A 27,885-nucleotide genomic window follows, 5' to 3' on the forward strand; every position below is an offset into this window, starting at 1 on the left:
TTTCTGTTTTCAAATTTTTGGTACAAAGTTTATTTTCAGAAGTTCTCACATGATCCTTTCTTCTACCAGCGTCTTTAGGATTTTTCTATCTCTGATTTATTTTCTTTATCTGTTGAAGCAAAAGCAATAATTGCTACAGAAAGAAATAATGGCAATATTACAAATATTTTACAGCAGCATCCATTCGTTTCTTTGCCTCAAAAAAATAACAAAAATAAATCCAAAGACAAGATTCATATAGCCACAAAGGCTCAGGTTTGTAATATCCAGAAGTATGCTGCGTTCCCATATGCGAGTTGTACAAGTCCAGCACAACTTTCCAAGTTTGTGCAGAGCCTGATAAATAAGACACAGAGATATCAGTTACATTATACAGTTTCTAAGAACTTTTACTCTGTAAAATGTTTGGTCACTCAAAGCTATAAGCTTAATCACGTATCAAAGAACACAGGCAATAGAGCCCATCTTACTAAAACATATAGTATTAGGCCAAACAAAATATAAGAGGACAAAATCTAGTGGTCACTGAAGCCTCTTCAAAAAAGGTTTAAAACAGAATGTTTCCATCATGTATCAGAATAAAAATGTACTGTATTAAAATTTGATTTTTGTTTACAAGCTGTCTTTTAATCAGTCTTCTATTTACAGTGCAGAACTGCCAACTGCAGTAGTTTAACTTTGGCACAACACTAAGTTCCAATCCTTTTGAGTATTCAAGTCCTGTGTGTGTCCAAAAATTTTCTTGGTTTCACGAAAGATTAGGCCCATTCACAGTTAACCAGTTATCTTGAAATTTTTCAAGAATTGCTTCCCCTTCACCACACTGGGCAGCTACAAAGGAAAGACATTGTAAGCTATTGCATCATTCGAAAGAAACTCTTCATTCTAAACAGTGACAGTATTGTTGCTTCCTTTAATATCACGTACACCAGACAGATCACACAGACAGCTACATACTGGACACCTTTCTAAAAACCTTGCTGGTCGTTAGTGAATCATCTTCCTCATACTTCAAATACATAACAATGCATTAACTTAATTTCATTTCACATGTCGAACAGGACATTTAAATATATTGCAATATATTATAGAAAATTGCAAAGCGCCATCATTTCTGTAAACGAGACTGACACCTGTTAACTCTCCTGTGCACATGAAGAGCAGTACCTAGTGCCACATTTTCTATACAATATAAAGCCTTCCCAGGTAGGGCAACTCATTTTAGTGCATTTCTGTACAGACTGTAAGCATACATGCAGATAGCCAACTATGCAGGGCTGGAAATACTTTTGTAAGCTGAAACTGGAAGATGGGGGAACATTCTGAAATCACAGCAGAGCTCTTGTGGTTGATCATTTCGTAGCACAGATGAGGACTTGACTCTTCTGTCATTCTAGCAGATTCTTTAGGGACAGTTTCATGATAGGTATCTAGTATTGAATAAGCATAAGGAAATACTTTCATCATCTGGGACACAAATACCATGTGTATGCACAGTCCAATGTTCACACAGTAACCTTATCTCTAAAACACTTGAGAAAACCCAAAGCATTTTTATGCCACAGTATTATAACCAAGGATCAGTTACTTTTTCCACCACTGTAGTGCTACCTGCTCTAAATAAAAGAACAAGAAAAAAAAAGGCCTCATTTCCCAACAAGCATCAAGTTGGAAGCAGAGGTCAGTACCACTGCTAAGCACAACACAAAGATCAGTGCTGCAATCCAGCCAGAAGATCTCTCTGTAATGTCAGATGTCTGCAGTGTCAGCGGCTGCCTGCACGTCAGGGTAAGTCAGCGGAGCTGGGGTGCAGTTCCTCCGAGCGACTCCAGGCATGCAGGATGAGCAGGCTTGCATTCCTTGCTGTGCTGACTACCTACAGTGTCTTGCCCCAGTGCAGACATCAACATGCATCAGACAAATCCCACCTTAATTCATGAAAAGTGCTACAGAATCCTCAGTTATCCCTCTACATTTTATAATGTTGTGTGAGTTGGTTTTGCAACAACTGTTCACTGAAAAGGTGCAGATGCTCTTCACCACAGAAAGAGAAAAATCCCCAATAAGTCCAACAATTAAACTTGGAAATACTGGCTATAACTCACCTGTGCTTCAAAATATCCCTTTTTAGAAGTGGGGAAAAATGCAGAAATTCGAGTTATTGTGTGTTAGTAGCCATTAAGGGGATTTTTCACTTTCTGTTGAAATTCTTACTTCAAAATATTTTCCTACAGAATTTTAATACATCAACAAACCTCAAGTAACTTGACATGATAAGTTTGTGTCATGCTTCTTGGTAAATCTACTTATCCTAGGATATCACAAACCGGATGGAGGATACAGACATAACCCCGCACTCTTCAGTGTAGGGAACTGAATCCTCTACTAGCCCTTTCCATCTTTAATTTACACCATCATTCCAGATATTATAAACAATTTTTAAAGTTCTACTTTCTCTGGGTATTGATACTATCTCTCTATTACTACTAAATGCAAGCAAAATTGTTTTCAAAGCAAAAAATAAATTAAAGAAAATAGCTATATTTAATTGCACTCTACTTTTATGCCTTCAGGTTAGGGCAGGGATATTTAACACTACAGAAGCTTAAAGATTATCTTCTCTCCTTGGGAGATATGAATACAGACAGGTATTGGACTCAGGTGGAGGACGCAAATTGGTACTACCATATTTACAGAAGCAAATACTGACATCCAGCCTGAATACACAGTACTCTGCTAAGTGCAAAAGGGAAAACACTCCCCACCTTAAACCACAGTCTGGTTACTCAGCAGCCAGAGATCAGTTGTCAGAGTTACTGCTGTGCTCTCATTTCAGAGGAAAACGGAGGAGGAGGAGGAGAATGTCTGCATCTTTGGGCTTTCTGGCCTACGGGGACCACGTACAGCCATGAATCACTTTGTACTGGATCCAGAAATCCTTCCTTTGCTCTGTAGAGGGGAAGGGAGTGCATTTGCCTGCCTCAAGCATTTCTTGGAGAGAAAAAGAAAATCTGCTTTTGTTCAAGGTGAGGAAATCATCCATTAGAAAATTATTTCATGTCATGTGTGGACACTGCATGAGTTTTCCAATAATAAAAGTTACAGTCAGTAACTCTGAATTATGAATTATAGTTCATAATGTAATGAAAAAGCAGTTTTCAACATGGTACCAGACAAGGTTAAAAAAGGCATGGCCTCACTTACTACAGTGTATTGAAGATAACACACTAAATTCTAACAATCAGGTACTAGGTATCTTTCCTCTTCTTTGCTTTCAGACAAAGAGATTTCTATGTGCTAAAAAGTAGTGACTGTAATAATTTACTCCTTCTGTCAGAACAGAAGGAGTTAAACTTGTTTTGCTTATCAACTTCTAGAAAAGTAAATTCTGCAGGGCAAGCAAAAGCAAAAGTCAGAGCCTTCAAGCTTCTGCATTTTCCCTTCTGTTCACTTCTTACAAGCCAGCACTGTTAGTTCATTCAAACCTCCAGGGAAATATAGGCCTGACTTTCTTTTTTCCAACACTAACTTTGGGGTCATTGAGAGGTGATACTGGGAAGACAGCACTGTTTAAGATGGAACTGTGCTCTTTCAGTGCACTCAGAAGTGTGCACTGAAGCCATGAAGCCATGAAGCAGGACAATTCTGTAATGGTGGATGTTGTCCCTGGTTGTAACACTGCTTTCTGTCTTTTAGCTCTTTTCCCTCTCCATTCTGGCACAGGATTATCTGTATTCTCTCTTTAGCTGAGTTCCAGAGACAGCACAACTGGCATCATGAGAGCAGGCAGTCCTGGCAGAAACAGCAGATGAAGAGAAATACACTAGCTTAGCTCTAAAGGAACTGATGTTCACAACTGAATTCTGATGTAGTGGTCCCAATGAAGACTGAGAAACCAGCCATCCAGAAGTAAGATCTAAGCAAGGTCAGAGTTTCTTTGTCTCAGTGTCAGTGACAATCACTGAAGCCTGGCTCATAATGAGCTCAAACCTAAGAGGTGAAGCTCCACAGAAATACAGAAAACATACCACAGCTTCATCTAGACACAGTCCTTACCACGCAGGAAAATCAAGAAAGTCACATGGACAGTCCAAGCGGCTTCCAAAACCCCTTGGAAGTGTGCATAAACTATAAGAGGGAGCCAGGCTTGCAGGGGCGCACTGCTGATGAGCACAGAGGTGCTCAGAATCATAATAAATTAAGACACTTGCTGGTGTGCTTAAGTTCAGGGAGTTTCCAGGGGATGGCAGAATGAGAAGGTGCCATATCCTTTGCACCCCCTAGGCCATCTCTGTTTCTCTCGGTGACTGTACAGTGCCCACAGCAGCCTAAGGGTGGCTGAGATGAATCTGGGCTAAACCACTGTTACCAGCAGCTTTGACTTCCCACCAGCCATGACTACAAATCTGGGGTACAACTGACCACAGCACTTCCCAATGCTTCCCCTCTCAGTCCTGACACAGGAGGCCTCTGGAGGGAGTTTGTCTCTCTCCCAGTGCAAATATACACATGCTGTGAACATGAAACACACTGGTAATTAATGGACTCTTCGAACAGAAATAACTGTCAGACTATGGGCAATAATGAATGCATACAACTTCTGTCTCCAGGCTGAACCCACCCAGATTTTCCTCATCCTTGGCACAACTGAAGGGCTTAAAATGTGCATGTAGCCCAATATGCTATGTGTAGACTCTGCATCTCTCATTAGCTGATCCACAGCACAAGGTTTAATTTAAATTTTATGTTCTACAAAAAGATAATTTTCTCATTGGGCTGTAAATACTGGTATAACCAGTGGAATACATGGAACTCTAATATTTACAACAACCAAATCTGGCCCAGTATGCATCAGCCACTGTCTCTGACCATTCTACTGAAAGAAGACCTCCAATCCAACTATTTAGTCTGATAAACAATGTATTTCCTCTTCGTGTGTTTTTCAGACCAGGTGTGCTAAGGCCTACCTTTGTAGCTGAGTGTTATTTAATAGAACACTGCCAAAGTGGAAAATATCCCAGTTCAATCATGTAATTAACTTGGATCTTTGTATTTTCCTCCATTTTTTAAAGACAGAATTCCTAGCTAACCTAAATAAGTCTCTGCTAACAAAAATGGAGATATTTATTTGGACAAGCTGCTTGGTTGTTTTGGGTTTTTGGGGTTTTTTTAAAGAAAATTAATTCTGGGTCAACTTCAAGGATTAAGGCAACTCCAGATTTTGCTTGCTAGAGGCATATTCCCAAGGATTTGGTTTAATATTTTTGGAAACTTAAAAATAACATCTTTTCCTTCTAGCTTTGTTCTTTCCTACTCAGCAAGCACAGATTTTTGACCCTGTATTCCCAACAGAGCTTGAAGCTAGCGTGAGTCTTTCTTGTATCTGCTGGCATCTACAACAGCACACTATTACCATCATCCACATTATTACCACCCAAATGAGAATCCCTCCCAAGCCCATGCTGAAAAGGCCAGATCTTGATGTCTCTTGTACCACCCCACATGCAGAGTCATAAACACTCCTGTGAAATATGCTGACAACATGGGGCTGCTTCTGCCCCACTCCAGAGTTAAAAAGAGGGGTTCTTGGCTATTCCTCTCCAGCAATGCTGGCCCCTTTGTGTCTCACCAACTTCCCTTGGAAACCAGGGAATAGTTTCACCATCAAATTCATGACATATACCATGAGCTATTGCCTTTTTCTCCCCAATAATCTTAAAACAGTCAGAAGAGGTAACCCAGTAAATGGCTTTCCTGTGAAACATCCTCCTGGATCTCAGGGAGCTTATTCAATCTGTGAGCAGAAGGGCAGTTACAAGAGTCCAGAGAGGAAGGTCTGGGAGTTTAACAACATTTTTTGTCAGACATTACTCCATTTCTTATTTTAGCCCGGGCTTCACCCACAATCAGATATGAAAACCAGATCCAACATGGACTCCTCTGCTTTACAAAATCATGACTAAAAGGGCTTTCTTGGTTTTTTTTTGAGTTATCACAGTCCAGAAGAAAGATCAATTCTGAAATTCTAGCAGAGGTTCTTGGAGATGGGGAGACATTAGGTCCCATTTTCTCTGCACTAATCTGTCCTCGTTAGTCATCAAATGCAGAAGCCTACAGAGAAGATGCTGTCAGATGTGCAAAGAGATTGCTAGTATCCATTAGTGCCAATGTAAAAGCAGACAATGCTGGTGACAGCAGCACCAATTCATCACCATCTTTTCACATCTAAATATAAAGTAACTTATCCCTAAAAATGCAGTTTGGCAGTACCAAAATACCAACTACTCTTCCTCAGAGTAACACTTCTCTAGAATGCCAAACATCTGCCTAAACTAAATTTGTGTGAATTTGGCCCATTGTTTTAAGTTGCTAATTCAAACTGCGCTGTAACTTCACAGTATTGATACCAAATAGCTTTTTTTTTTTTCCTTGATTTTATACACACTTATTTAAGATGGGAATGTTTTCTATCAGATTAAACTACTTCTGGAGTTCAGTTCAGGTAGATCCAACCACCTCCAGAAATAGGTGTGTTCACCCAGCAGTCCTGTGAGCAATCAGCACAGTGGTGAGTTTAATTAGGATGTTTTACAGTTAAACCTGCACACACATCACTCAACTGAGCTATCACTGAAGAACAATTCAACACTAACGTGTTTGTAATTACTAGGCATCTAAAAGCCATATAACTTCATTATGTTTGTGAATTAAACACAATGTAATTGCCACAACTTACTTGAAAACCTTTCTTACTAGTACCAAAAGATGTTTTTCATCTCTGTATCTGTGTACTCTTACAAACTCCTAGGCAACTCTGAACAACTTTTAGGCAGTTTTTGTCTTTTGTTAACCTTAAAACTCAGTGTCAGATTTCAAGAAATTACACTTTTTTTTTTTTTAAATATAGATACTTCTTTTACCACTTCCAACAAAGGAAAGAATGCACAAGGTAGAAGTGAGTGTTACTATTAACTGCATCAAGTCTGTCAGGCATTTAAATTAGATTGATGCGGGATACACTGATTACACTGACTGTAACAAAAAGCATCTTCTAGCATCAGACTCATTCAGTTAGCTCATAATTATCAACAAGGAACACTTCAGTCCAAGTTCTGTAAACCCAAAACACTCCAAAGATATGCAAAAGGTGCAGATATCACCTTGATGTTTTGAAACCAATCAATCCTCACCCCTAGGTTCATTGGTTCCTTTTGTCACACTTTTCCCCTTCTCTTTTGTTTTCACACTTTCCTTAAGAAATAAACCCAGGCCTTGAAACCTTTCAGATGAAGCGATGTTTGCAAAAAGACATCTAATGTTTTTGTTTTGCCTTCACAAGCAGGCAATGTTCTCTTACAGCAACAACAACAAAAATAAAAGTGTCTGTGTTTTTTTTTTGGAATTAAACAACATAAGGCAATTAAATATTGAGAAGCAGTCACGTGTATGATGAACATGAACCTTCCCATTGGTAGTGTGGAAAAGGAGGAGCTGAACTTGATCTGGTTTGTAACCTCGGCTCCCAGGCCAGGCCTGAGGATGTTCATCTCTTGTAGCAACAAAGCAAACAGTTCTTGCCTGCACAGGTAGCATCTTGCCCATGTACTCTTAGGTGGAAGGAAGATGCTGAGCAGCTGCTTGCTAAACTGAAGGCCATGAAAAATCATTTGGCTCTTCACCAGAACATCAAACCTAATTCATAGGTTTTTGGCCCCCAAATTCCAAATTGTACATCAGTCTGTTTTTGAAAGTTTACGTTTAACATGTCTGGGGGGTTCCCAAGTATCACTATCATCTGTTTCTTCCTCATCCTCCTGATCATCCAGCATTTCATCTTCCTCCTCATTCTCATCAAACAGCTCTATTCCAAGTTCTAATCTTCTCTGCCTTTCTGCAAACCATTCTCTGACCTGCTCATATCCCATGTGAGATTTGGCTACCAGTTCATCAAGGTCTTGCTCATTAAGGAATTTGTGCTTCATATAATAGTCCTTCAGGATTGCTGTTCCAGTTTTAAATTTTATGACAGATACACCTCTGTCCCAGCAATTTAACCTCTTGCTTCCCCGAGGCCTCCCCCGAGGCCTCCCTCTCCCCCTCCCTTTTGGTCTTCCTCTCCCTCTCTTCCTTGCAAAGCCTTGGCCATTCAGACTGTTTGCACTGGCACTCTGGTAATAGTAATACCATTTCAATCCACCGTTTTTCCAGGCATAGCGAGTATCTCCAAACCAGCTCACAATTTCTGATCTTGGAAGCCCAGTTTCTTCTGCCAGCTTGTTGTATTCTTGTGGAGATGGCCACTGAGTACGGACAAAGGAACTTTTGAGCATGTGCAACTGCTCTGGTGATTTTTTGCCTATTTTGCTTGAAGTAGAACACCCTGATTTTGTTCCTGTTGCTCCATCTCCCACAGATGTTTCTCCAGACTCCTCTTTTGAACTGCCAGCATTGCTTTCATTTATGTCAGCTCCCTCTTCCTTCAAGACATTTGATTTCCTTTTTTCTGTAAACCAGGCATCAATCTCTCTCCTGGTCAGTTTTGTTTGGGCTCTTAATCTATTCATCTCTTCTTCAGTAAGGACAGGGTTATTAAGAAAACTTGCTTGGAGGACTTGCAGCTGTTCAGAAGTCTTCTCTTTGAATTTCTGTGGGGTGAAATCAGGAAAAGTACCCCAAGATGGTTTGCTCTGCGGAGTGACTCCTGTTGGAGATTCATTCATTTCATCACTTGAATCAATAACAATGGTGGCACATGAATCACTGTTAAGATGAATCCCATGATTATTCTTTGAGTTTCTCTGATTGTAGCGTGTATCACTGAACCACTTTTTGATCTCTCCTTTAGTGAGGCCTGTTATTTTCATAAGTCTAACAATTTCTGAGTCTTGAGGAAACTGGTTTTTAAGGTAGCTGACTTTCAATTCTGCCAGTTGTTCCTTAGTTTTTTTTGCTCGGATGCCAAAAGAGTCAGGATTTATCAGCGTGGATTCATTTTTGATAGGCTGAGGGGTTGGAATGGCAGCTACTTGTTTGGTTTCTGCAATAGGCTGAGCACTGTGAATCTGACTCTTCTGTAACTGTGTTTGGTTTGGGACTCCTGCTACAGTCAAAGCTATTGGGGCTGTTACTGGTAACGTATTTGTACCTGCAACTTGAGTGAGAACAAGTCCTGGCTGACCAACTATTTGGCATGTCTGTAAAATTGAAGGTAAACCATTGCTAGCGGCCGAAATGTGTGCTGGAATAACGGTAATGGTCTGTGGCACTGTATGCACTGTGCCATTAAATTGTTTCCTCCTTGCTTCCTCCACCTCCTCTGGCGTCCAACTCACTCCGTGTTTCAGACGCTGAGCAGAAAACCATATTTTAATCTGCTCTTCCGTGTACTTCGCTTGAGAGGAAAGAACAGTGATTTCTGACATGGTTGGATACGGGAATTTGTTGTAGGTGTTAAGCAAAAGAGGGTTGTTATCCAAAGCACTGTTATAGGCTGGAATGCTATTTACAGGTATTAGGACTTTTGGAATCAGGTTTGAGTTCTGTGGAGCTGTAACAGCTGTTATAACCTGTGCCACCCCAGGCTGAAGCACTGGTGCCGGGGTCACTACTGCCACATCTGCTGCACTGCACACAACTGAATGGCTTGGTTTTGATTCAGAAACTGACGGTGGGGGGTTTTCTACTACTTCTTCAGAGTTTGGCTCATTTTCAGTTCCCTTTTCTTCACCAGGAATGTCATCAACTACATTGTGGAAAACAGCAATACGTTTAGCCTCGGGTTTGCTTTTCATCATTTTCATGATAGGAGTTTTGCTAATGGAGATCCCTGACGAGGGGACCTCAGAAGAGTCAGCCTGTCCAGCATTTTCTTCTCTAACAAAACTCCCATCAAAAGTGAGATCATTTACTGTCTGTTCAAAGATTGTCTGGTTATTACGTTTCACCATAGTCAATTTAAAATTCTCCTCTCCAGGGTGGTGCTTCAAATTATGTTCTGAGAGGGCATCATATCTTTTGGTAAGGAAATTACATTCTAAACAAACGTAGGATGAATTTAATACTACGTTGGGGTGTTCTGAATCCACATGAAAGGTAAACATATTGAGATCTGGAGTCTGAAAAGTACAGTATTTACACTCATAACCACCTTCTACTTTATTTGTGTTTTTCTTATTGTCTGAATCCACATACTCATGAACATCCTCATCACTTGTTACACCCTCTGCTGTAGGGTTATCTGCTGGTGTGAGCACAGGTGGTCCTTCCTCCAAGTCTGACACCATTTCTAGATCTGGATCCTGCTCATTGGCTAAGACCATGCAGGGTGTTGTTGACTTTCGTTTACTTGCCATGACTGTTACTGTCAAAATGGTAACGACTGGTCAGATATAGACTTAGCTTCAAGCTCTTCTTGATTATTAATAGTAATAATAAAATAATAATAATAATGATAATGGCTTTCGGTACTTCAAGTCAGTTCTTGGAAAGTCTCAACATTTATCCCATTAGCAGCTTTTCTTTCGTAGTGCAATCAGATTAAAAATAGTTGAGGATGAGATGTTGAGACACACTGTTTTAAAGTCCACATCCACCACCTGTAGTAAAGAAGAGACAGTGGAATTAGTTTAATTTAAATAGTAATTTCTACTTTGCTACATATTACAGTTTAAGGTAATTCAGTCCTTTGGGGTTCAGTGTGCCACTGCTCATCCCCTGAAACCAGCAGACCCATTCCAAGAAGAGATAACTGAAGCTATGATAAGAAAGGCAAAATCCAATCCACTTATTACAGGCTGAAATTTGTTTCAGTTCATGTTAATACAGTGACAGATCTAAACAACAGAATGGTGTAAAACAGCTAACTTTCCGACTGTTTCCCTTGCTTCAGAAGCTTTTTTCTTGGTGCAGTGCTGAGGTCAGTCTTGCCCTTGGACTGCTTTGCCTAAGCTATGACAACGACTCTCGACTGTTCTGTGAGCTCAAGTCCTTCCTATCACTTAACTTGAGCCCAGTACGACATCTCCACTACTGGCTCTGTCATGTCTTTCATGTCACAGGCTGTGAAGCATCCCAGGAAAGGCAGGTTTAAAGTATTTTTATATTGCATTATACATGCCAACACAATCATGTGCAAGACCTTTCTTCCATGTCTGAAAACAGGCAAAACAATATATTTTTAAGGCACTCTGACAGACAAAAGACAACTATCCTTTCTTCCTAGTTCCCCAAATGTCATTCTCCAATTGAAGACCAATCCCAAACCAATAAAAGTTGATTGCTAGCGCTTGGCAATTAACTAAAATCTGTTTTCATGCCTCATGCATTAATAGAGACACAGCTGATTATGTAAACTGTAACAGAGAGAGAAAAAACATTAAAGACTGATATCCCAAGCAGAAGCCTTAGCTTCACATTTTTTCTTTAGACAAAAGACAAAAGTGTTCATCCCAGTTCACCCAGTGCTGCTCAGGAAGCTCTGTTCTTGAAACTGTGTGTCACCTTACTGCTTCATAAATATCCTCCTTGAATGTTTTTAACAGCCACCCTCTGCACTACATCTGTGACTACATCCAAAGTGCAGAGCCTAACATAATATGCTTTTTATGCCAAGGATATGGTTACATGGCATTAAGGACACTGAAAATGCTCAATTAATCTTGGGTAATCATCATTCCAGGATGACAATTATTTAATGGTACTGGAGTAGAAAGATATCCTTCTTCCACAAGTTAATGGTGGCAGTCTGTAAAACTGAGCACAGAAGTGCAAAAGATATTTATTTTCATGTATGTACAAAGTACCTATTGCAGGCCACCTCATTTCTCTTTGCAGCGAGGGAACCATGAAGCAAAGCTAAACAGATCCATTTGTCTCAGTGTCTCAAGGGACAAGAGGTAGAGCATTATTAACTGTGCTGCTTCTCTGTGGGGCTGGAGGGCTCTTGACAAAAGAGAAGACAACTGCCAAGACAACATTGAGCAATGCTCTGGGGGAAGAGCTGGGTGGTATTACCTAATGTTTCTGTGATTTTGAGTAAAATTTCAGAAATGCCAGAAATGCCTATTTTAAAAAGCAACAGCTAGTTTTGCTGGCTGAAGTTATGTTTTGAGAAGTGATTGTGGTACTCTGCAGAACCTCATCACTAGCACAGCACATAGGATCTATACACAGGGCAGTCTGAGTGAGCTTAGGTGCCTGCCAAGGGTCCCATTCTGGGATGGCCTGGAGTGCAAGTGAAAGCAACATTTGATCTGACATGCAATATTGAAGCATGCTGAAGGAAAGGCTGGAGACAAGGAATAAAATGGAATACCTGTTCAAATCAATAAATGTTCTTCTCCAGTCTCCTGATGTACCCAACAGTGCCTGTAAGCCAACAGGTCTATGTGCAATTGCAGCACCTGCAGGCTTTTAGCTAAATCTGTATCACATCTCTGCTGTGCTTCAGTTTGCTTATGGCGCACAAGCAGATTATCGTGTCCCTCCTCTGACTACCAAGATAGCAATGCTTTTCTTTGATGCAAACAGGTCTCAGAAAAAGAAAGCTGCATCTCTGTTCTTCTGACTACACTGTGTAATTTTTTTTAAGGATGTTGTGATGTCAAAACCCTGTTTAGTTCACAACTATGAAGAGCTATAACAGCATTCAGTAAAATCTCAAGAAAGTGAGATGCCTGCAACCCTTCCCAGCCTTCTTTCCTCTACAGACTTTACAGAAACCTCCATTCCCTCCTCCCTGGAGCTAATGTGATTATTCCACCTGTAGCACTCTGCTTGACACGTTCTCTCAATTTAACAGGGGATTATGAAAACTCACATTTGAGAGTTTATTCAACCAATTATGCATCATCCTTGGAGTCTTCATTTCCTCTAAAACACCTCTCCTGTTCTGCTTACAGAAATGTGTGGGACCCTGCCACATAGCTCAACTTCAGTAAGGTCTGCAACATTCTGCACCATGACTCCAACAAAAATGAAGTAACAGTGTGGTTTTGCCAAATCCACCTTTCTAGGGACCTTGTTACAATTCTCAAGCTTCTTACAGAATGTTTTTTTGTAAGTTCTTCCTGTATTGAGCTGGGATCGAAGATCCCTCTGACTGACCTGAGACTCGTTATGTGTTCTCCTCTGCTCAAGCATTTCCCTTGGTTAAGACTGGGCAGTCTTGTGCTTGCCTGTCTCTAGGCCACTGAGACCTCCCTCATGTTCCATGAATCCCTGAAGGTCATCACTTCAGCGAATGCTTCTGTTTGTCCCTTACATACCTTAAAGTCAAATATATGACAAAATATTGTGGAAGATTTTCTCTTTTTATCCCTCCCTGTGAATATTGACATTGTATTGTGTAATTTGGTTTGCAATTAAATAATCCAGGTGTTTATTTTATGTCAAAAGCAGCATTTTTAAATAAAGGAATCTGAAGAAAAACTTTATTTATACTGCATCCCCTTCTATCATTTCACCTCTGATTATCAAATAATTGAAATTCCTAGCAAATCAGCCTACAAAACAGATGTTTTTCTAGGAACATAAACCAGCAAGTGCAGGCATACTTTTTGAAAGTCCAGAATCTGATATTTTATCTTTCAGCAGGTAATTTCTCAGGACACTGTTCTTCAGAAACATGAACAGTTAGCAATCCCAATAAATTAATAATTATATTAAGACAGATTCATTCCAGAGTGGAATTCAACATTTAAAGTTGCCTTTATAGCAGATTTGTATGAAGACTTACATAAATATTTTCTAAATGGAGGCAGAAACCTTCTGGCCATTTGATTACAGTTTGAGAAGGAAAAGACATAAGAGTTGACCACAGAAGACAGACATGAAAGAACCTGCTTCCAGAAAAATTTTTTTACTCACTTCCTCCTTCCCTCCCCAACACAGGCGTACCTGATGCAGCAAGAAAAATAAATGAGTTTACATAAACCATTCACAGTGTGTTCAGGGTGTATGTTTTCTGAAAAGGCATTGCTCCCTGTCTGCTGTATGACACTTCCATCCAGTGTGCAGGAAAAGCATGCCAAATAAAATCCAGCCCCATATAATGTGATTTTAGGGATATGCAGAGAGCGGCTCAGGAGAAGATAAAGCAATAGAACCTGCTTCTAACCTTTAAATCCACCTAGATTCCAAATTGCCTACAGCTTCACACAGAAAATGCTGCCTTCTTAGAACCCATGACAATATGGAGTTGTTGATCCTTTGTTTAGCCTCCTTCTACTACCCTTTATTCAGAGTGGATGTATCTATGTCAGAAACTATTCTGCGGAGCTCAGTGTAGGCTAATACACTCTGATCTGTGCTGCCTCTCAGAGAGAAGGGTGAAAGACTTTGTTGCAGTGCCATTTTCTTCACTTGTTTCTTATCTGCAAAGTTCAGAGAGCCTTATCTGCTTATGACTCCAAAATAAAACCGCATCTCTGTTAATCCTGCAATATTTACATTTGATTCCTCCTTTAAAATAAGGTCTGGTACTAATCCTACATAGGAGTGAAACTTATCAAACTGATTGCAGCAGAAGTCCTCATGTATTACAAAGATAAGGCCCACTGAGGGTCCTTGCTGCATTAGACTAATGAGGGAGGCAAGTACCAAAAGCTACTGTAGTGCCCACGCAGAGCTCCAGGCTGTGCCAAAGCCAGACCCGTGATGGAGCACTGGAAAGCTGACACAAAGCCCAGGAGAGGCTGAAGGGAGCCTGCCACAGGACATGTGACTGGGCTTTCCCAGTTACTTCCTCTCAGTGCTGGTTTTAATGGGTAACAAACAGCTCCATCAAAGCAAATGTCAGAATTCCATGCCAGAAGCGACATTATCTTTCTCTGTTGCAGCACATTCGCCAGGTACCTCTGCAGAGAGCAGAGGAACTCGTGCCCCTGCTTTTGATATAGAAAGCCATAACCAGGTTCTGTGTGTGACCATATAAAGCTAACGACCAAGAGGTACCTTTAGCAGAACGGCACATGTCTCTCTCCTCAGTCACACAGGCAGGTATTTTCTGTGTGATAGACACCTTGGCAGCTACACCCATACAGGCAGACCTTTATTTTATTGACTCTGGAGTGCCCAATTCAAACTGTGAGCACTCAGTATTTCTAACGTCAGACATCTCTGCATGACTGTTTTTGAAAGTAAGTATCAGACTTGTGTAAATGCTTATCATACCCAATAAAATGGCAGCAGAGTCAGGCAATTTTTTTTCTTTGCATAGTTACAGCTCTATTTTATTTTAATTGCTGTGCTGTTACACACAAAACAGAAAAGATGGAGAAATAAATTACTGACACGAAGACAAATTTTAATGTGTTCTGCATTGAATAAACATTTAATTCAACCCTCCAAATGTTTCATGTTGGCTTTAAAAAAAGTAGAACAGTAAGAAATTATTAATTTAAAAAACTGTTTATCAAAAAAGTTTCTCCTTAAAACACCGAAACAAAAGGTTTTATTATCATGGGATTTCCTTCTTGAAAATGAAACAATCTGGCACACATACAACTTCACAAAATGCTCCTTTCGACTTCATTCTGCCTTTTTTTTTTTTTCTTCCAGATGAAAAATTTCTAGAGCCATTCCTTTTCCCAGGCCCTAGTCCAGTGCTGCAAGTACAAGACCTCCCTTCGACTTACTGGAGTTCATGTCCCCGGACAGCCCTCAGCTCCTCCAGAGACCCAAGCTGCAGCCCTACAGATGGTCTCCTCACCAGACAGCCCAACTCACTCCCGAGTCATTGCTGGTGCTGAGCAGGAACCCTCGCCATTTCGAGGTGATTTCACAGCCCAGCACAGATTGTCTCGCTCTCCTCTCCTCCTCCTCCACCGATTGCGACGAACAGAACGAGCCCTCGTCACACTGGAAACCAGATTTCACATTGGCTGCTTTCTGCTTTCATTAATACTTGGCTGTCACCACTCAAAACAGTACTTCTCAACAGCAAATAAGAGTATTAGTACACTCTACCCCTAAAAAGCAGGACTGGGTCTCAGGGCTTACAGCTCCCAGTGCTTCTGTACCTTCTGTTAGGCCAGTGCATTCGCAGAAGCCCAAGGAGCAGCAGCAGGTTAAGGACTACCCTGGTGCATGATAATACAAGAACCTAGACAGACAGAGAAGGAGGATCCATTAAATATAGGTGGTCTAAAGCAGTCTGCAGATGTGCACGACAGGGATAAAAGCATGATCAAGAGCAGGTGATAAAACATCCTGCAAGGTCCACCTTGGATACAAAAGGATAGTGATCCATTAGGACTCATCATTCTGCCTTTTTTTTTAACAGCGGAATGCATTTCTCAGACCTCAAGGCCAGATCCTTGCCAAATTTCAACTTCCTGTGTCAAATCCCTGAGGCACAGAGCTGCTCAGAAAAAGATAACATGGCTTTTACTCTTCCTCTCCTTGCTTCCCTCCTCACTCTGTAATTTTACTCTTGAACCAGCTAATGTTCCCCCAAAACTCAATGAACAGGGAATAAAAGCAGCCTCAAGACAGAAACAATGTGAAAATTTCTCATTTCAACTATGGTAAGAAACTGAAAACAGGGGCTTCGAGTGAACTGGCCAGGTGACACTAATACACACTGCTACATGCTCCACACATGCATACACCAGAACACAGACCCAGAATTTAAACATCTTGTAAAGGATCCCAAAATACTTGAAACAAATGTGTAAACACAATGCTTTTATGAACCAGTGTTTTATGAATGAGGAAAAAGCAAGGACTTGGAGTGTCAACTGAAAAGCAAAAAAAATCAATTCTACTGCATGGACCTACGTAATCCCATGTCAAGGTGAAGCCTGCAAGGCACATTTTCAAGGTTTCAATTGCTCTTTAGAATCCTCTCTACCACTTGGTCCACTATGAGCTTTTGCTTAAATGTGCTTGCTCAGAACCCTTCCTGTGTGCCTTGGATCCACCTGCTTGCTTCCTACCCCCATGTCCGCCTTAAAGCCTCCCCCAGCCTTGCAGGTCTGCTTCCACTCTGTGAGAAGGCCAAGGACTGCAAGAGTGCATAAAAAGTCCTTTATGTTTAACGGCATGTGATTTCATCTCCACTTTGGATGCAAAAAATTTTACTTCAGATCTGGTACTTTATAAGGTTCTTATTAAGGTGGTCCAGAATGTTTCCAGTATCATATAACAGCTTTACAATTGTAAACTGAATCACATAAGAACAGACACAACACAGAATTGACCTAATCCCTACTGGCAGATTCCTCCATAGTGGAAAAATGCAGAAGAATTTTATGCTCATGCTTGCAAGTACAGCTGATCTTATAGAAATTCTCCAGGATGCTATCCTCTGACCTGATCCAAACAATGCTGGCCATGGAACAGCACATTGACAAGTCAAAATACAACATGTAAATTCCTGTCTCTGTATTCAGAGTACTTGGTCTAAGTGCAACTATTCTCAGTGCAGCACTAAATTACTGCCTGGACCAGGGTGAGATTATCAAGCTCGCTCAGGCTTGTCTTTCTTTGCAACACCAACATATTCTGTGACTGCTGCAGATCACTTTAGAGGCATAGTGATGGTGGAGCAACAGCACTGGTGAGGAATTGGTGAGGAATTGTAACCAGTTGTCTGGAGTGTTTGTAAAAATCTGCTTGGGATTTTTAAGGAATTTCCATCCTCGCAAGTTTTAAAACTTGGCAAGACCCTGAACAACCCTACCTACCACAACAGATAACTTTACTTTGAGCAGGATGCTTAACTAGACAATCTTCAAAAGTCCCTTCTACTCTAATGTTTCTCCTCAGGATTTTGAGGTGTTCAATCATATAACAAAGAAAAAACAGGATAGTCCAATCCAAGCTGCCTGCATGAACACTCTCTGCGGGTCTCAATTATCTAGTAAAATACCACTGTGTACCAAGTTAACCTTTGTGAAAAGTAAAGCATTTTTATTTGCAACAGTGACGTGACTCCACGCCCCTGCTGAGAACTGTACTGTACTCCTTAGATACTCCTGCTGATTTCTGTGGGAGATAATGTCTTACTCTATGTGTGACAAGACCAATTCCCTCACCCCCACCCCATGCCCCCATCATTCATCCAGAGAGTGCATAAACATTGTTCACTGCCTATCAGCCCAGTGACAAAAAAGGTAAAAGACAGGGGACTACAGAGGCTTTCAAGTACAACGTGTGGAGTGGAAAGATGAATCTGAAGCACAGCCACTGCAGAAGTCTGAGAGGTGACTGTGTACTCGGGTTACCATGGGGTAATGAAGAGTCAGCAGATCAGAACAAGCATCTCGGCCCGTGGCACAGGGAACAGCAGGTTTGCAGTTACAGCATTTCACAGGCTCCACTTCTCAGCACTGCTGGACCTGGCGCCCAGCAGTCCCACGCTGCTCCCAGCTCACCTGGACAAAGGCCTTCAACGCAGCAGCAAAAATCAACAGGTCTTTCACCAGGCTGGCTCCCTGTTCCACTGTTTCCCAGGCTAATTTCTCAAACTTCGACTGTGAACCTGACCTCTGTGACTTACCCTGTGCCAGACACGTGACCCCTCTCGTCACTGCTCAGCGCCCTGGAGAGGACAATCCCCAGTTTGGGAGCCAGTGGCTGAGGAAAGCTGGAGGCTGCACCTTTTGCCCTGCTCTGCTGGAGCTGCCTGTCATGTGAGTCACCCCTGCAGGAGAAACACAAACCTCCCACGTTCAGTCCTGGCAGGGAAGTAAGAGAGAGGGTCACCAAAACCAGACTGCCCTCTTTCACTTTGTGTCTCTCAAGTATAACGGTGGAAAATTAGCACAACATGATTTGAGTGGAAAATATGGAATTATCTAAAACACTATACTTTGGTAGCTGTGGAGCTTTTTTTTTTCTTTTTTGCATTAGATTTAAACACCATAAGAAAAACAGATTAGTTCTCTTTAAAAAAATATAGGTAGCTTAAAGCTGCATAAATATCCTAGGGTCAAAATCATACGCTCACTGATTTAAATGAGAACGAGCAGTAAAATTTTTAAAGGAACACTGTATGTGTTGATAACACATGTAAGAGGTAACAGAAAAGCCTAAAAAACATTACACAGCACAAAACAGCCTGACAGCTGGGGGAGGGAAGGAAGAGAAGAATCAGTATTATGTTTAAAACACCTATTATTTATACTGTAAGTTTTAAACGGAGATTTTGTTAATTTACATTAATGTTTCACAAACACACTGAACACATTTCCTCATAGGAGAAAGACCTATCTTATTTACTGACATTAAACCAGATACAATCATTCAAAGCACAAATTACTGCCGGAAGTTCTGTTCTAATTGCAAACAGCTAAGTTTTTACTAATGGAATAAAAAAAAATCACTATTAAAACGGAGAGTTTTAGTTCATGTCATTACTTTTTAACTTAACTAAGGTGAAAATTCTCAATGAAAACAATGAATTACTGGCAGTTAACAACTAGCCTTATGCAAAGAAATTCACTTTGTAGACATCTGCACTGAGTGAAGGTAGAAATCACTTCCTGAATGACAGAAGTTCCTGCCTCAAACTTTAAAAAGCAGGACAGCTTTTTTTTTCCTCAGATGATCTGCAATTCACGCTTAAGGATAAACTCTGCCAGGGCTAAAATCTTAACAGACATGGATACGTCATCACAGAAACAATAAATTTACTCTAGGGAGTACTAAAAAATTATCATAATTTGCCTCACAAATCAGTAGGTTTAAAAAAAAAGTCATGTTTAAATAAATGTACTCTTAGATACACTACATATTTGCAGTAGTTTAATAATACAGACGTTATGCCATTTATGTGCATATTAAGTTAAATTTTAGTTTCCAAATCACATGTATTTTAGATATAAATTTAGAAAAACAGGAACTAATCATTAACTGAAAAACAAGATATGCATAATTCACTGTTTTCTAGGAAAAGGACAGAAGTAAAAATTAATAATCTGAGTGTATGTTGAGATAAAGTAACTATCCCTGATATAATTTATCCCTTTACAAAAAAACCTTTGCAAACTACCACAATATCAAACAAGGAGAATCACTTCCCATTTACTAAAGTTATCGAAAGCATAAATTCAACTCAAAATTAGGAGAAGATGTTTGTATCAGGGTTCCCTACATTAAGATTCAAGCTATGATCAAATCACCTACTCCCATTATTCTGCTTTCCATATATTAGGACTGGTTTTGAATTAATGCATTAGTTAAATGATATCTGGGCAAGACAGGGAAATACAAAGACAGGTCAGGAGAGGTAAGATGAACATGTCTGGTATCATTATTAGATCAACCAAATCAGAAGAGCCCAGGATACAACTGGGGTGTGGTACTCAAAGAGAATGTTTATAAGAGTGTCCAAGTTTAGCATAGAAAATAGGCAGGCCTGGAAACCCCATGGGAATAAGATGCATCTGTTGTTGTAAGCAGCCCCAGAAAAATGTTACTGGTTCACTAGCCTGGGGCAAGCTTTTTCTTTTTTTCCCTCTTTTCCTTTTTTGACAGCCAAGTACAATATTAGCTTGCTATTTTTTTTTTTTTGTCATCGTCAAGCTGAGGCTGGGTGAGAATATTTTGTGTCTAGACTAATAAATGTTTGTAAGGATTTTGCAAGACTGGTTTATGGGAATAGAACCCTCTTTTTGTTTTTCTGCTGGAAAAAGCAGCATTAAAAACAAATGAGCACCATCATGCATTTGTTTTAAATTGCATATTAGAGCACTGCTATTTTGTGTGCAATCAATACATAATTTGGAAGAAAGATGCTTTTAAAATTCAAAGCTATCCCTGAGCAGCTAAGGTTCTCTTGGAAACTGAAGGAGGAGTCTGAAATTATTGTTCTTTTGTTTGCATCCCCCAGTGGGAAAGGCAGCACACAACTAGAAACCACTGTGCTTTGAGGCTGCACGAATCATTAAGAATAAAGATCAATCCCCCCTCCATTTAAACATTAGATATTAAAACTGAATCTAGGACAAAGGTAAGCTAATCAGACTCCTTTTCAAGCTGTTATTGGGTTAAATATAATATCAAAGGGATTACATAAATCTTGTAACTCTCTCTACAGAAATTTTAAAAAGATACTTATATTTTGCAAAACACAGCCCGTCTAGACCCCAATTACAAGCATCAACTCAATCAGTGGAAATTAGTGGATATGCATGGATCAAACCCTACATTTTCTTTTTAATATTTGTTTCGGAGGGCGGGGTATCTCAAGATGAAATGGCTGACTGAGCTTTTTATTTCATTGCTTTGGATGGAAATGACTGAATCTTTCCACGCAGAGTAGTGCTGAAGAAGCTGCTCTGGTGCAAAGCAATCTTCAGTCCTAACCCTCCAGTGAGCTCTCACCCTCAGCCTCTCTCTCTTTTGCCAGTTCTCTGCAGCAACAGGGCTTAAACGTTGCCTGGTGAAGAAGGGGGCTCCTGTTCAGTAATTCACAGATAGTAATTACTATCTGTAATTGAGCATTACATCTGGAAATAGGATAGTCACTCATATAAAACAGCATATAGCTGCAAATTCTAAACTTAGAACTACCTTGTGCCCATATGCATCTGGTTTAAACTGCAGACAAAGTACTTCCCACTCTTTGTCAGTGAGTGTGGCATCAGGGTATGGTGCTCACACTGTCACCATCCATGCAAATATCAATACTGGAAAGCTTCCAAAACAAAGGAATCTGAATGTCAGTGTACAAAGTGATGTAAAACTTTTCCCTCTCCGGACTTTATGTACAATGATTAATATATTTGCTTTTCTTCAATACCATTATTTTCTTCCATCTCTTCCCTCCTCTCCCCCTAAAGAAACAAACAGCAAGGCCTTGTACTTCCCCTGGAGGAACCAAGGAAATAGAAATACTTGTCAAGAATCAGAATTAAAATGAATGGTTTTGGACTGATAAACAACCAAAGTTGCAGGCATCTCACAAAAAATCTGACCAAAAGTAGTCTCTTCCATGCTAAATTACTGCTTTTAATGCAATAAAAAATAAATTCTCTATTCACCAACTAATTCCTCCAAAAAATTTGAGTAAAATGTATTAATAAGTCAAATTTGAAAAACACTCATAAGCTACAAGTAGTGAAGCTGTGTGTGTTTGCATCATATTTAAGCACATACCTACAATGCCAGCAGGGACCTTGTATAGGCATAAATTCCTCAAACTGATCCATGAACAAAAATCCCAAACTCACGTGACACCCTGAGTGTGGTGAACCTCTTGTCAGACCAGATCCCCCTGAGAAGTCTGGAGGACAGAGAACCATTAACTATTCAACACAGCAAACAAGGCTGAACATTGTGCAGTGCTGAACCATCCAAAAATTCCACTGCATCTACAAATGCATTTTACCTTGCTGAAAATCCTGCTGAGAAACACAAACTCCTAAGGTTTCATGCCTGCTCCATCTAACTCACTTGGCAACTGCTGCCAAGTGCCCAGCTCCTCCTGATACAACCTGGATTTGCAGAGCACTCTCAGCTTCCACTGATTTGCTGAGGGCATCTGATCCATGTGTAAAAAGGCATTATCTTTCTACTTTGAAGGTATTCTAAAGATTGACTAGAAATCTGGAGTTTTTGAGGAAGCATACAGCTGTAACTAACATTTTACTTCCAGTCTTCTACACTCAGGTAGTTAATAACTGTTCTTTCCTGACTCTTTCCCCACTGTTTCCCCTTTACTCTTTTTCAGATATACAACATTCCTAGATCTCAACTAACCTAATTACCAAGACAGAGCCTTACACCCATGCACAGAGCCAGAAAGAGAGTTTTAAAATCAACAGTTTTTTGACATACAAACCAAGTTTTTCCATTGTAACACAGAGAGGAAAGCAATCACATTAGTACCATAATTTGTGCACCTTAATCTATTTCACAGCCTTAAGAAAGGCAAGCTTAGAGACTTCTACCAAGATTGCCTTGGACTATACAAACATACACTTCCATCTATGAAGTTCTTAGCATCTTTCTAAGCTAAGACAATGTTAAAATAATCCCAGTCCTAACCTATAAACAATGATTCAAGCCCTAAAATCTCTGTGATTATTCATCCACAGAATTCATTGTGAGCTAACAGCTTTTTTTCCATCTAATAAAGGTGGTTTGAAGATGCTTTGAAGATTAAGAGTACTGAACATGTGGAGCTTTTACCATAACCATTAGAAAGCTCATTTCTGTCCTTCTGTCTGGTGAGGTGCATTTGGTGCTCACAGAACGACGCTGGCTTTGCCAAGCAGCGAGGGCTGGTGCTACACGCGCCTCCTTAGCTCTGTCTGCCCACTCTTTGAACACAACTGTCAGCCTTCAAGCCTTGCCTGAGCAATGCTTTCACACTGTGGGTCCCCTCAAGGCATGTGAAGTCCCTCCAAATCCTAGTGAGACCATTAGACAAGGAAGGTGAGCAGCAGCACACTGCAAAACGCCACCAGAGAAGGCCAAGTTGCATGCAGTGAGCCTAGAATACCAAAGTCACTTTCCTGACCGGCTCCAAAAAGCTGTTCTCTTGAAGTAGAATACATAAAGTTCCTTTAGACCTGTCAGGCACAAGCAGAGATTGTGCTAAAGAATGTTTGCAACATTAAGTTCTTTGCTACCTTTTAGATCTTTTAAGAAGTGCAAACAGCAGCAATACTGAAAGTTCTTTACAATTTTTCCGGAAGGTTCTCCAATCACGCTGCATCTGCTCCTCCTTTAGTTGTCAGCAATTTTCCTGTCTTCTGTGCTTTAGCATGACAATGTGTCTTCTAATCTTAATGGCACAATAAATGTAGGCTACATTCTGCCCCTTTAGATTATACTCTTTTACAGTGAATTATACTGAACTGTAACATTTCCTATGATCTCAAAGCTCTTAAGGATAAAAGAGTGGTACACACCTTTAACAAGTGACAATAGCCAACTTTTGCTCAGTTTGAGCTGATCTCTGAAGCTGCTTAGAAAGAATCCAGTGATAGTACAGGCACTGTTCTAAGAAATACATTACAGTTCACTGAACTCTGAAGATGATAAAGACCTGAGGTGACCCCCTGAAGTGCCATCCACTTCCTGGACAGAAAGACCAAAGAACTGAAAATGAACCACCAGTGAAAGTGGTGCAAGGCACAGAATTATGAAATGCCATCTGGTTGGTACAGGATAAGGAAATGCATCGTTTAGGTGGCTTCCACCTCCACAGACAAAGAAAAAATTGTTTAGGCAGCAAAATGGTTTGACTATTTTGGAAAGTCCTCAACTAGCCATGAAAATTAAAAAAAAACAAGAGAAAAAAAGAGAAAAAAAGAGAAAAAAAGAGAAAAAAAGAGAAAAAAGAGAAAAAAAGAGAAAAAAAGAGAAAAAAAGAGAAAAAAAGAGAAAAAAGAGGAAAAAAGAGGAAAAAAGAGGAAAAAAGAGGAAAAAAGAGGAAAAAAGAGAAAAAAGAGAAAAAAGAGAAAAAAGAGAAAAAAGAGAAAAAAGAGAAAAAAGAGAAAAAAGAGAAAAAAGAGAAAAAAGAGAAAAGATGAATCGGAATAAAAGAATAAAAGACAGTAAATTAGACTTAATAGAACTAAAAATGCTGAAAACGTAAGTAGTCATATCCCTTTGATGCCTAATTTGACAATATTAGAACCTTAAATAATAACAGAAAATTTTATTCTTAGAGGTATACATTCAGCAAAGGTGACACGACTGACAGGTAGTGGGGGTGCTACACAAGTAGAACCCTACACTCACTACTGCTGCCTATTTTGGAAATAGGAAGCAAGCAAAAGGGAAAGTGGGACTAAACTGAAAATTGCATCACTTGTTTACAAGACCCTGACAACTCAGAAGCAAACCATCTTGGACATTTATGGATCAATGACCCTGCATCTAAAGCACAAGGAGAGGGAATATTGACTATTTACATACAGGAGAGAACAGCACGTCCATGCACTCAGCTAAAAATGTTCAGAACACTCCCTCACGCCATGACTCCAAGACTGCTGTCACACAGGATTTTAACCGATCATTCTGAAAATTTTACAGCAAGTTCAGGATTTATAAAAATTAGAAAACATAAAAATTCCGAATTTGATACCGTGAAATCTTTACTACCGTGAATTTCTTACATAAAAATTCTGAATTTGATACCGTGAAATCTATGGTAAAGAGAAACTGATCATCAAAATAAAGGCTAGCCATAGCTTAGCTGCAAGTGATAGTGCCTGGGTTGTATTTATTATTCACAACCAAAAAACCCCACAGGTAGTGTGTACTGGGTTCTTTAAAAATTACAGCTTCATAAAGCTGCCAAAAATCCTGAACTCAGACTTAAGAATCTGACTTCAAAGATGAAGGACTGTTTTCCAAATAAGACTCTTCTAAAGTTACATACAAACAAACGGGTTACCAATTACAACTGGATGAGAAAGCTAACCCAAAATTTAAACCTTTCTCTCAGACTACTTATAAACAAATCGTGGGAAACCCAGGGGAAAATCTCAGCCACAGCAATAAGCTTAACTGAAATGCTACAGACGTCCCAGTGAAGCAAAAGGCACAAGAAACAGCCTTCTGGGTACATGAGGAACAAAAGGAATCCTAGCAATACCACAAAGTCCATTATTTGACAGAAATTCTTCAGAAAATTTGACAGAAAGGGAGAACTGTTCAACACATAGCTCTAAGTCTCCAAAGGTAAGTATCATGACAAACTTTGTGATACACATTGTCTATTCCTGTAATAAACAACAGTTATAAACAACAGCAGTTAAGGCTACATATCAGGACACTGGATACAGCTACAGCACTCACATCAAGAAAGGTTTTGCAAGAGACGAAATAATCCAGAACAGAGCCATAATAAACATTAGGAAAGTAGAAAAGTAAGCCTCACAAAGGAAACCTCTACCTCAAAGTACTGTGCTTCCCCAAGGCAAGTTTGGGGACAATCATAGTAAACATTATCCAAATGTCATAGCAGCGGGCTGTTCTGCCTAGCCAAGATACAAGAACCACTAGCCTAAATTTAAAAGCAAATAATTTCAGTTATTCAAAATGGCATCTACTTCTAATCCGCTCAGGGGAATTCATTTAACACCACCAGCGGAACTGACTGCCTTGCTGGCAATGTTTAAAGAAAGTAACAAAAGGGTTTCTAAATTATGCATTTTTGCTCCAAGAGCTCTTAATTTAGGGCAGTCCTCTAGTCTACATCACACAGGTTGTTTTAAACGGGGTTTCTGTAAGTACTCACAAGCTTTCTTTTTTTTGGCATGAAATCCTTCTGAATAAAAACAAAAAACAGACCGCTGGTAAAAACCAACAGCACAGCTTTTAAAATTCCCCTCTCATTCCTATGTTTGAGGGAATATTTGTTTTCATGTACCAAGTTTCATAACAAAATCCACTTTTTATTTACACAATGCTTATATGCACTTTGAAATGCTCAATATCCTCTCTGTGTATGTCTTATTTTAGGAGTAAGTGGCACCTATGTCAGCCTGCAGACCAAGACATAGCCTTTGCTCTTTTACATGACACTTTCTACACAGTAAACTTCTCCATCTTTCCATTAACTATTTACCCTACCAAGCAGCTCAGAAATAAAGTGCAAGTACCTACCAGATAACATTCACTACTGTAGATACTCTGAGCCCTTTCAGAGATCCAGAACTGCCTCCATTACGTGGTTTATTGAAGTTGCTGTTGGTTTCCAGTGCTGCACATCCTGGTATAAGGGAGAGCTGAGCATCAGAACGCACCCCAAAACCCAGGCACCCCCAGAGGAGTAAACCAGACATCTTCCCCAACTTTGCCTGCACATACACTGTACTGCTCCTTCATGCTCGCCCCCGCACCGCAACGCCACGGGATGCAAGACAACTCTGGAGCCAGAACTTCATGGCTCGCTGCCTGCCGTCAGTCTGTCAGTCCGTCCGTCCTCCTGAACGCCAGCGGTGACAGCGGGCAGGAACTCGCCGGCTCCTCCGGGCGCACCGGGATTGAACTTCTTGATTCTCCTTTCTGACTGACGAGTCAGACGGATTTTCCTCCGCCCTGAGGCGAGCAAAGCCCCGTGCAGGCTCCCGGCGCGGGGTGGAGGAAGGAAGAAAGGGGAGAGGAGCTCGTCCTCGAAGGGGTTTGACCCCGCTGCGGGGCGGGTCGGGGGCACGCACAGTCCGCTTCCAAGGGATGCCACGGCTCTGCCTCCGGCAGCCCGACGCCCCCGACGGGCGATGACCCCCGGCCGCGAGGGCAGCGCCTCCGCCAGACAATGGGGAGGCGGGAGGGCGCGGCCGCCCCACCGCGCCCACCCCGCGGGCGCCGTCCCCGTCGGGCCCGGCCCGCCCGCCCCCGCCGGCCGGGAGCCGCCCCCGCCCCGGGGCGGTAGCGCTGTCCCGTCCCTACCGGAGGAGCGCCCGGCCCGTTCCCGGGGGAAGCGGGGGCGGGCGCAGGGCGCGGCTCCCCGGGCAGCGGGGTCACCCTCCCGCCTCCCGGCGCCGAGAGCCCCCCTCAGCGAGTCCCTACCTGCCGGCGCCGCTCCGCCTCGCCCCCTCAGCCCGCGCCGCCGCCCGCCCGCCGCCTGCGCTCACGGCCGCGCCGCCATCTTGCGCTTCACAAACTACTGCACTTCTTTCGGGGCGGGGGGGCGGCGGATGGGCCGGGAGCTCCCAACGCCGCGGCCGCCCGCGCCCTCGCCTCGCCCCGCGGCGCCCACTCGCATCCTCCCGGCGCGGCGCTGCCCCGGGGCGGGAGCGCGGCGAGCGCGGACGGCGCGGCCGCTGCCTCAGCCGCCCTGGCAGCGAGCGGGGGCGGAGCCGCTCCCGCCGCCCCGCCCGTCAGGCGGCGGACACCGGGCGCGGGGGCTGCCCCGGCACCGCAGCGCCGCAGCCCGGGGACACCGGCGGCTCCTGGGCGGCCCGGAGAGGAGCGGGA

General features: G+C 41.5%; 1 protein-coding gene across 7 annotated transcripts; it reads right to left on the bottom strand.

Annotated features, from left to right (window-relative positions):
- ZHX1 (zinc fingers and homeoboxes 1) lies at positions 1 to 27,863 on the bottom strand. 7 transcript variants are annotated; one of them, XR_005255710.1, is made up of 4 exons: positions 27,478 to 27,860; positions 26,572 to 26,677; positions 7,191 to 10,595; positions 1 to 831 (listed from the first exon to the last, which is right to left on the bottom strand). XR_005255710.1 is itself a non-coding variant. In XM_038127090.1 (4 exons), exons 3-4 carry the CDS (start codon positions 10,350 to 10,352, stop codon positions 816 to 818), a joined length of 2,184 nt encoding a protein of 727 aa, XP_037983018.1. In that variant the 5' UTR covers positions 10,353 to 10,595; positions 26,572 to 26,677; positions 27,478 to 27,863; the 3' UTR covers positions 1 to 815. The 7 variants fall into 7 exon arrangements, 6 of the variants coding, with proteins under 6 accessions (XP_037983018.1, XP_037983016.1, XP_037983011.1 ...); XM_038127090.1 differs by having other exon boundaries at positions 8,185 to 10,595; positions 27,478 to 27,863; XM_038127088.1 differs by lacking the exon at positions 1 to 831 and adding an exon at positions 18,503 to 18,646 and having other exon boundaries at positions 6,429 to 10,595.
- Positions 27,864 to 27,885: the final 22 nt, after the last annotated feature.

Source organism: Motacilla alba, chromosome 2 (genome assembly GCF_015832195.1).
Source record: "Motacilla alba alba isolate MOTALB_02 chromosome 2, Motacilla_alba_V1.0_pri, whole genome shotgun sequence".
Classification (NCBI taxonomy): domain Eukaryota; kingdom Metazoa; phylum Chordata; class Aves; order Passeriformes; family Motacillidae; genus Motacilla; species Motacilla alba.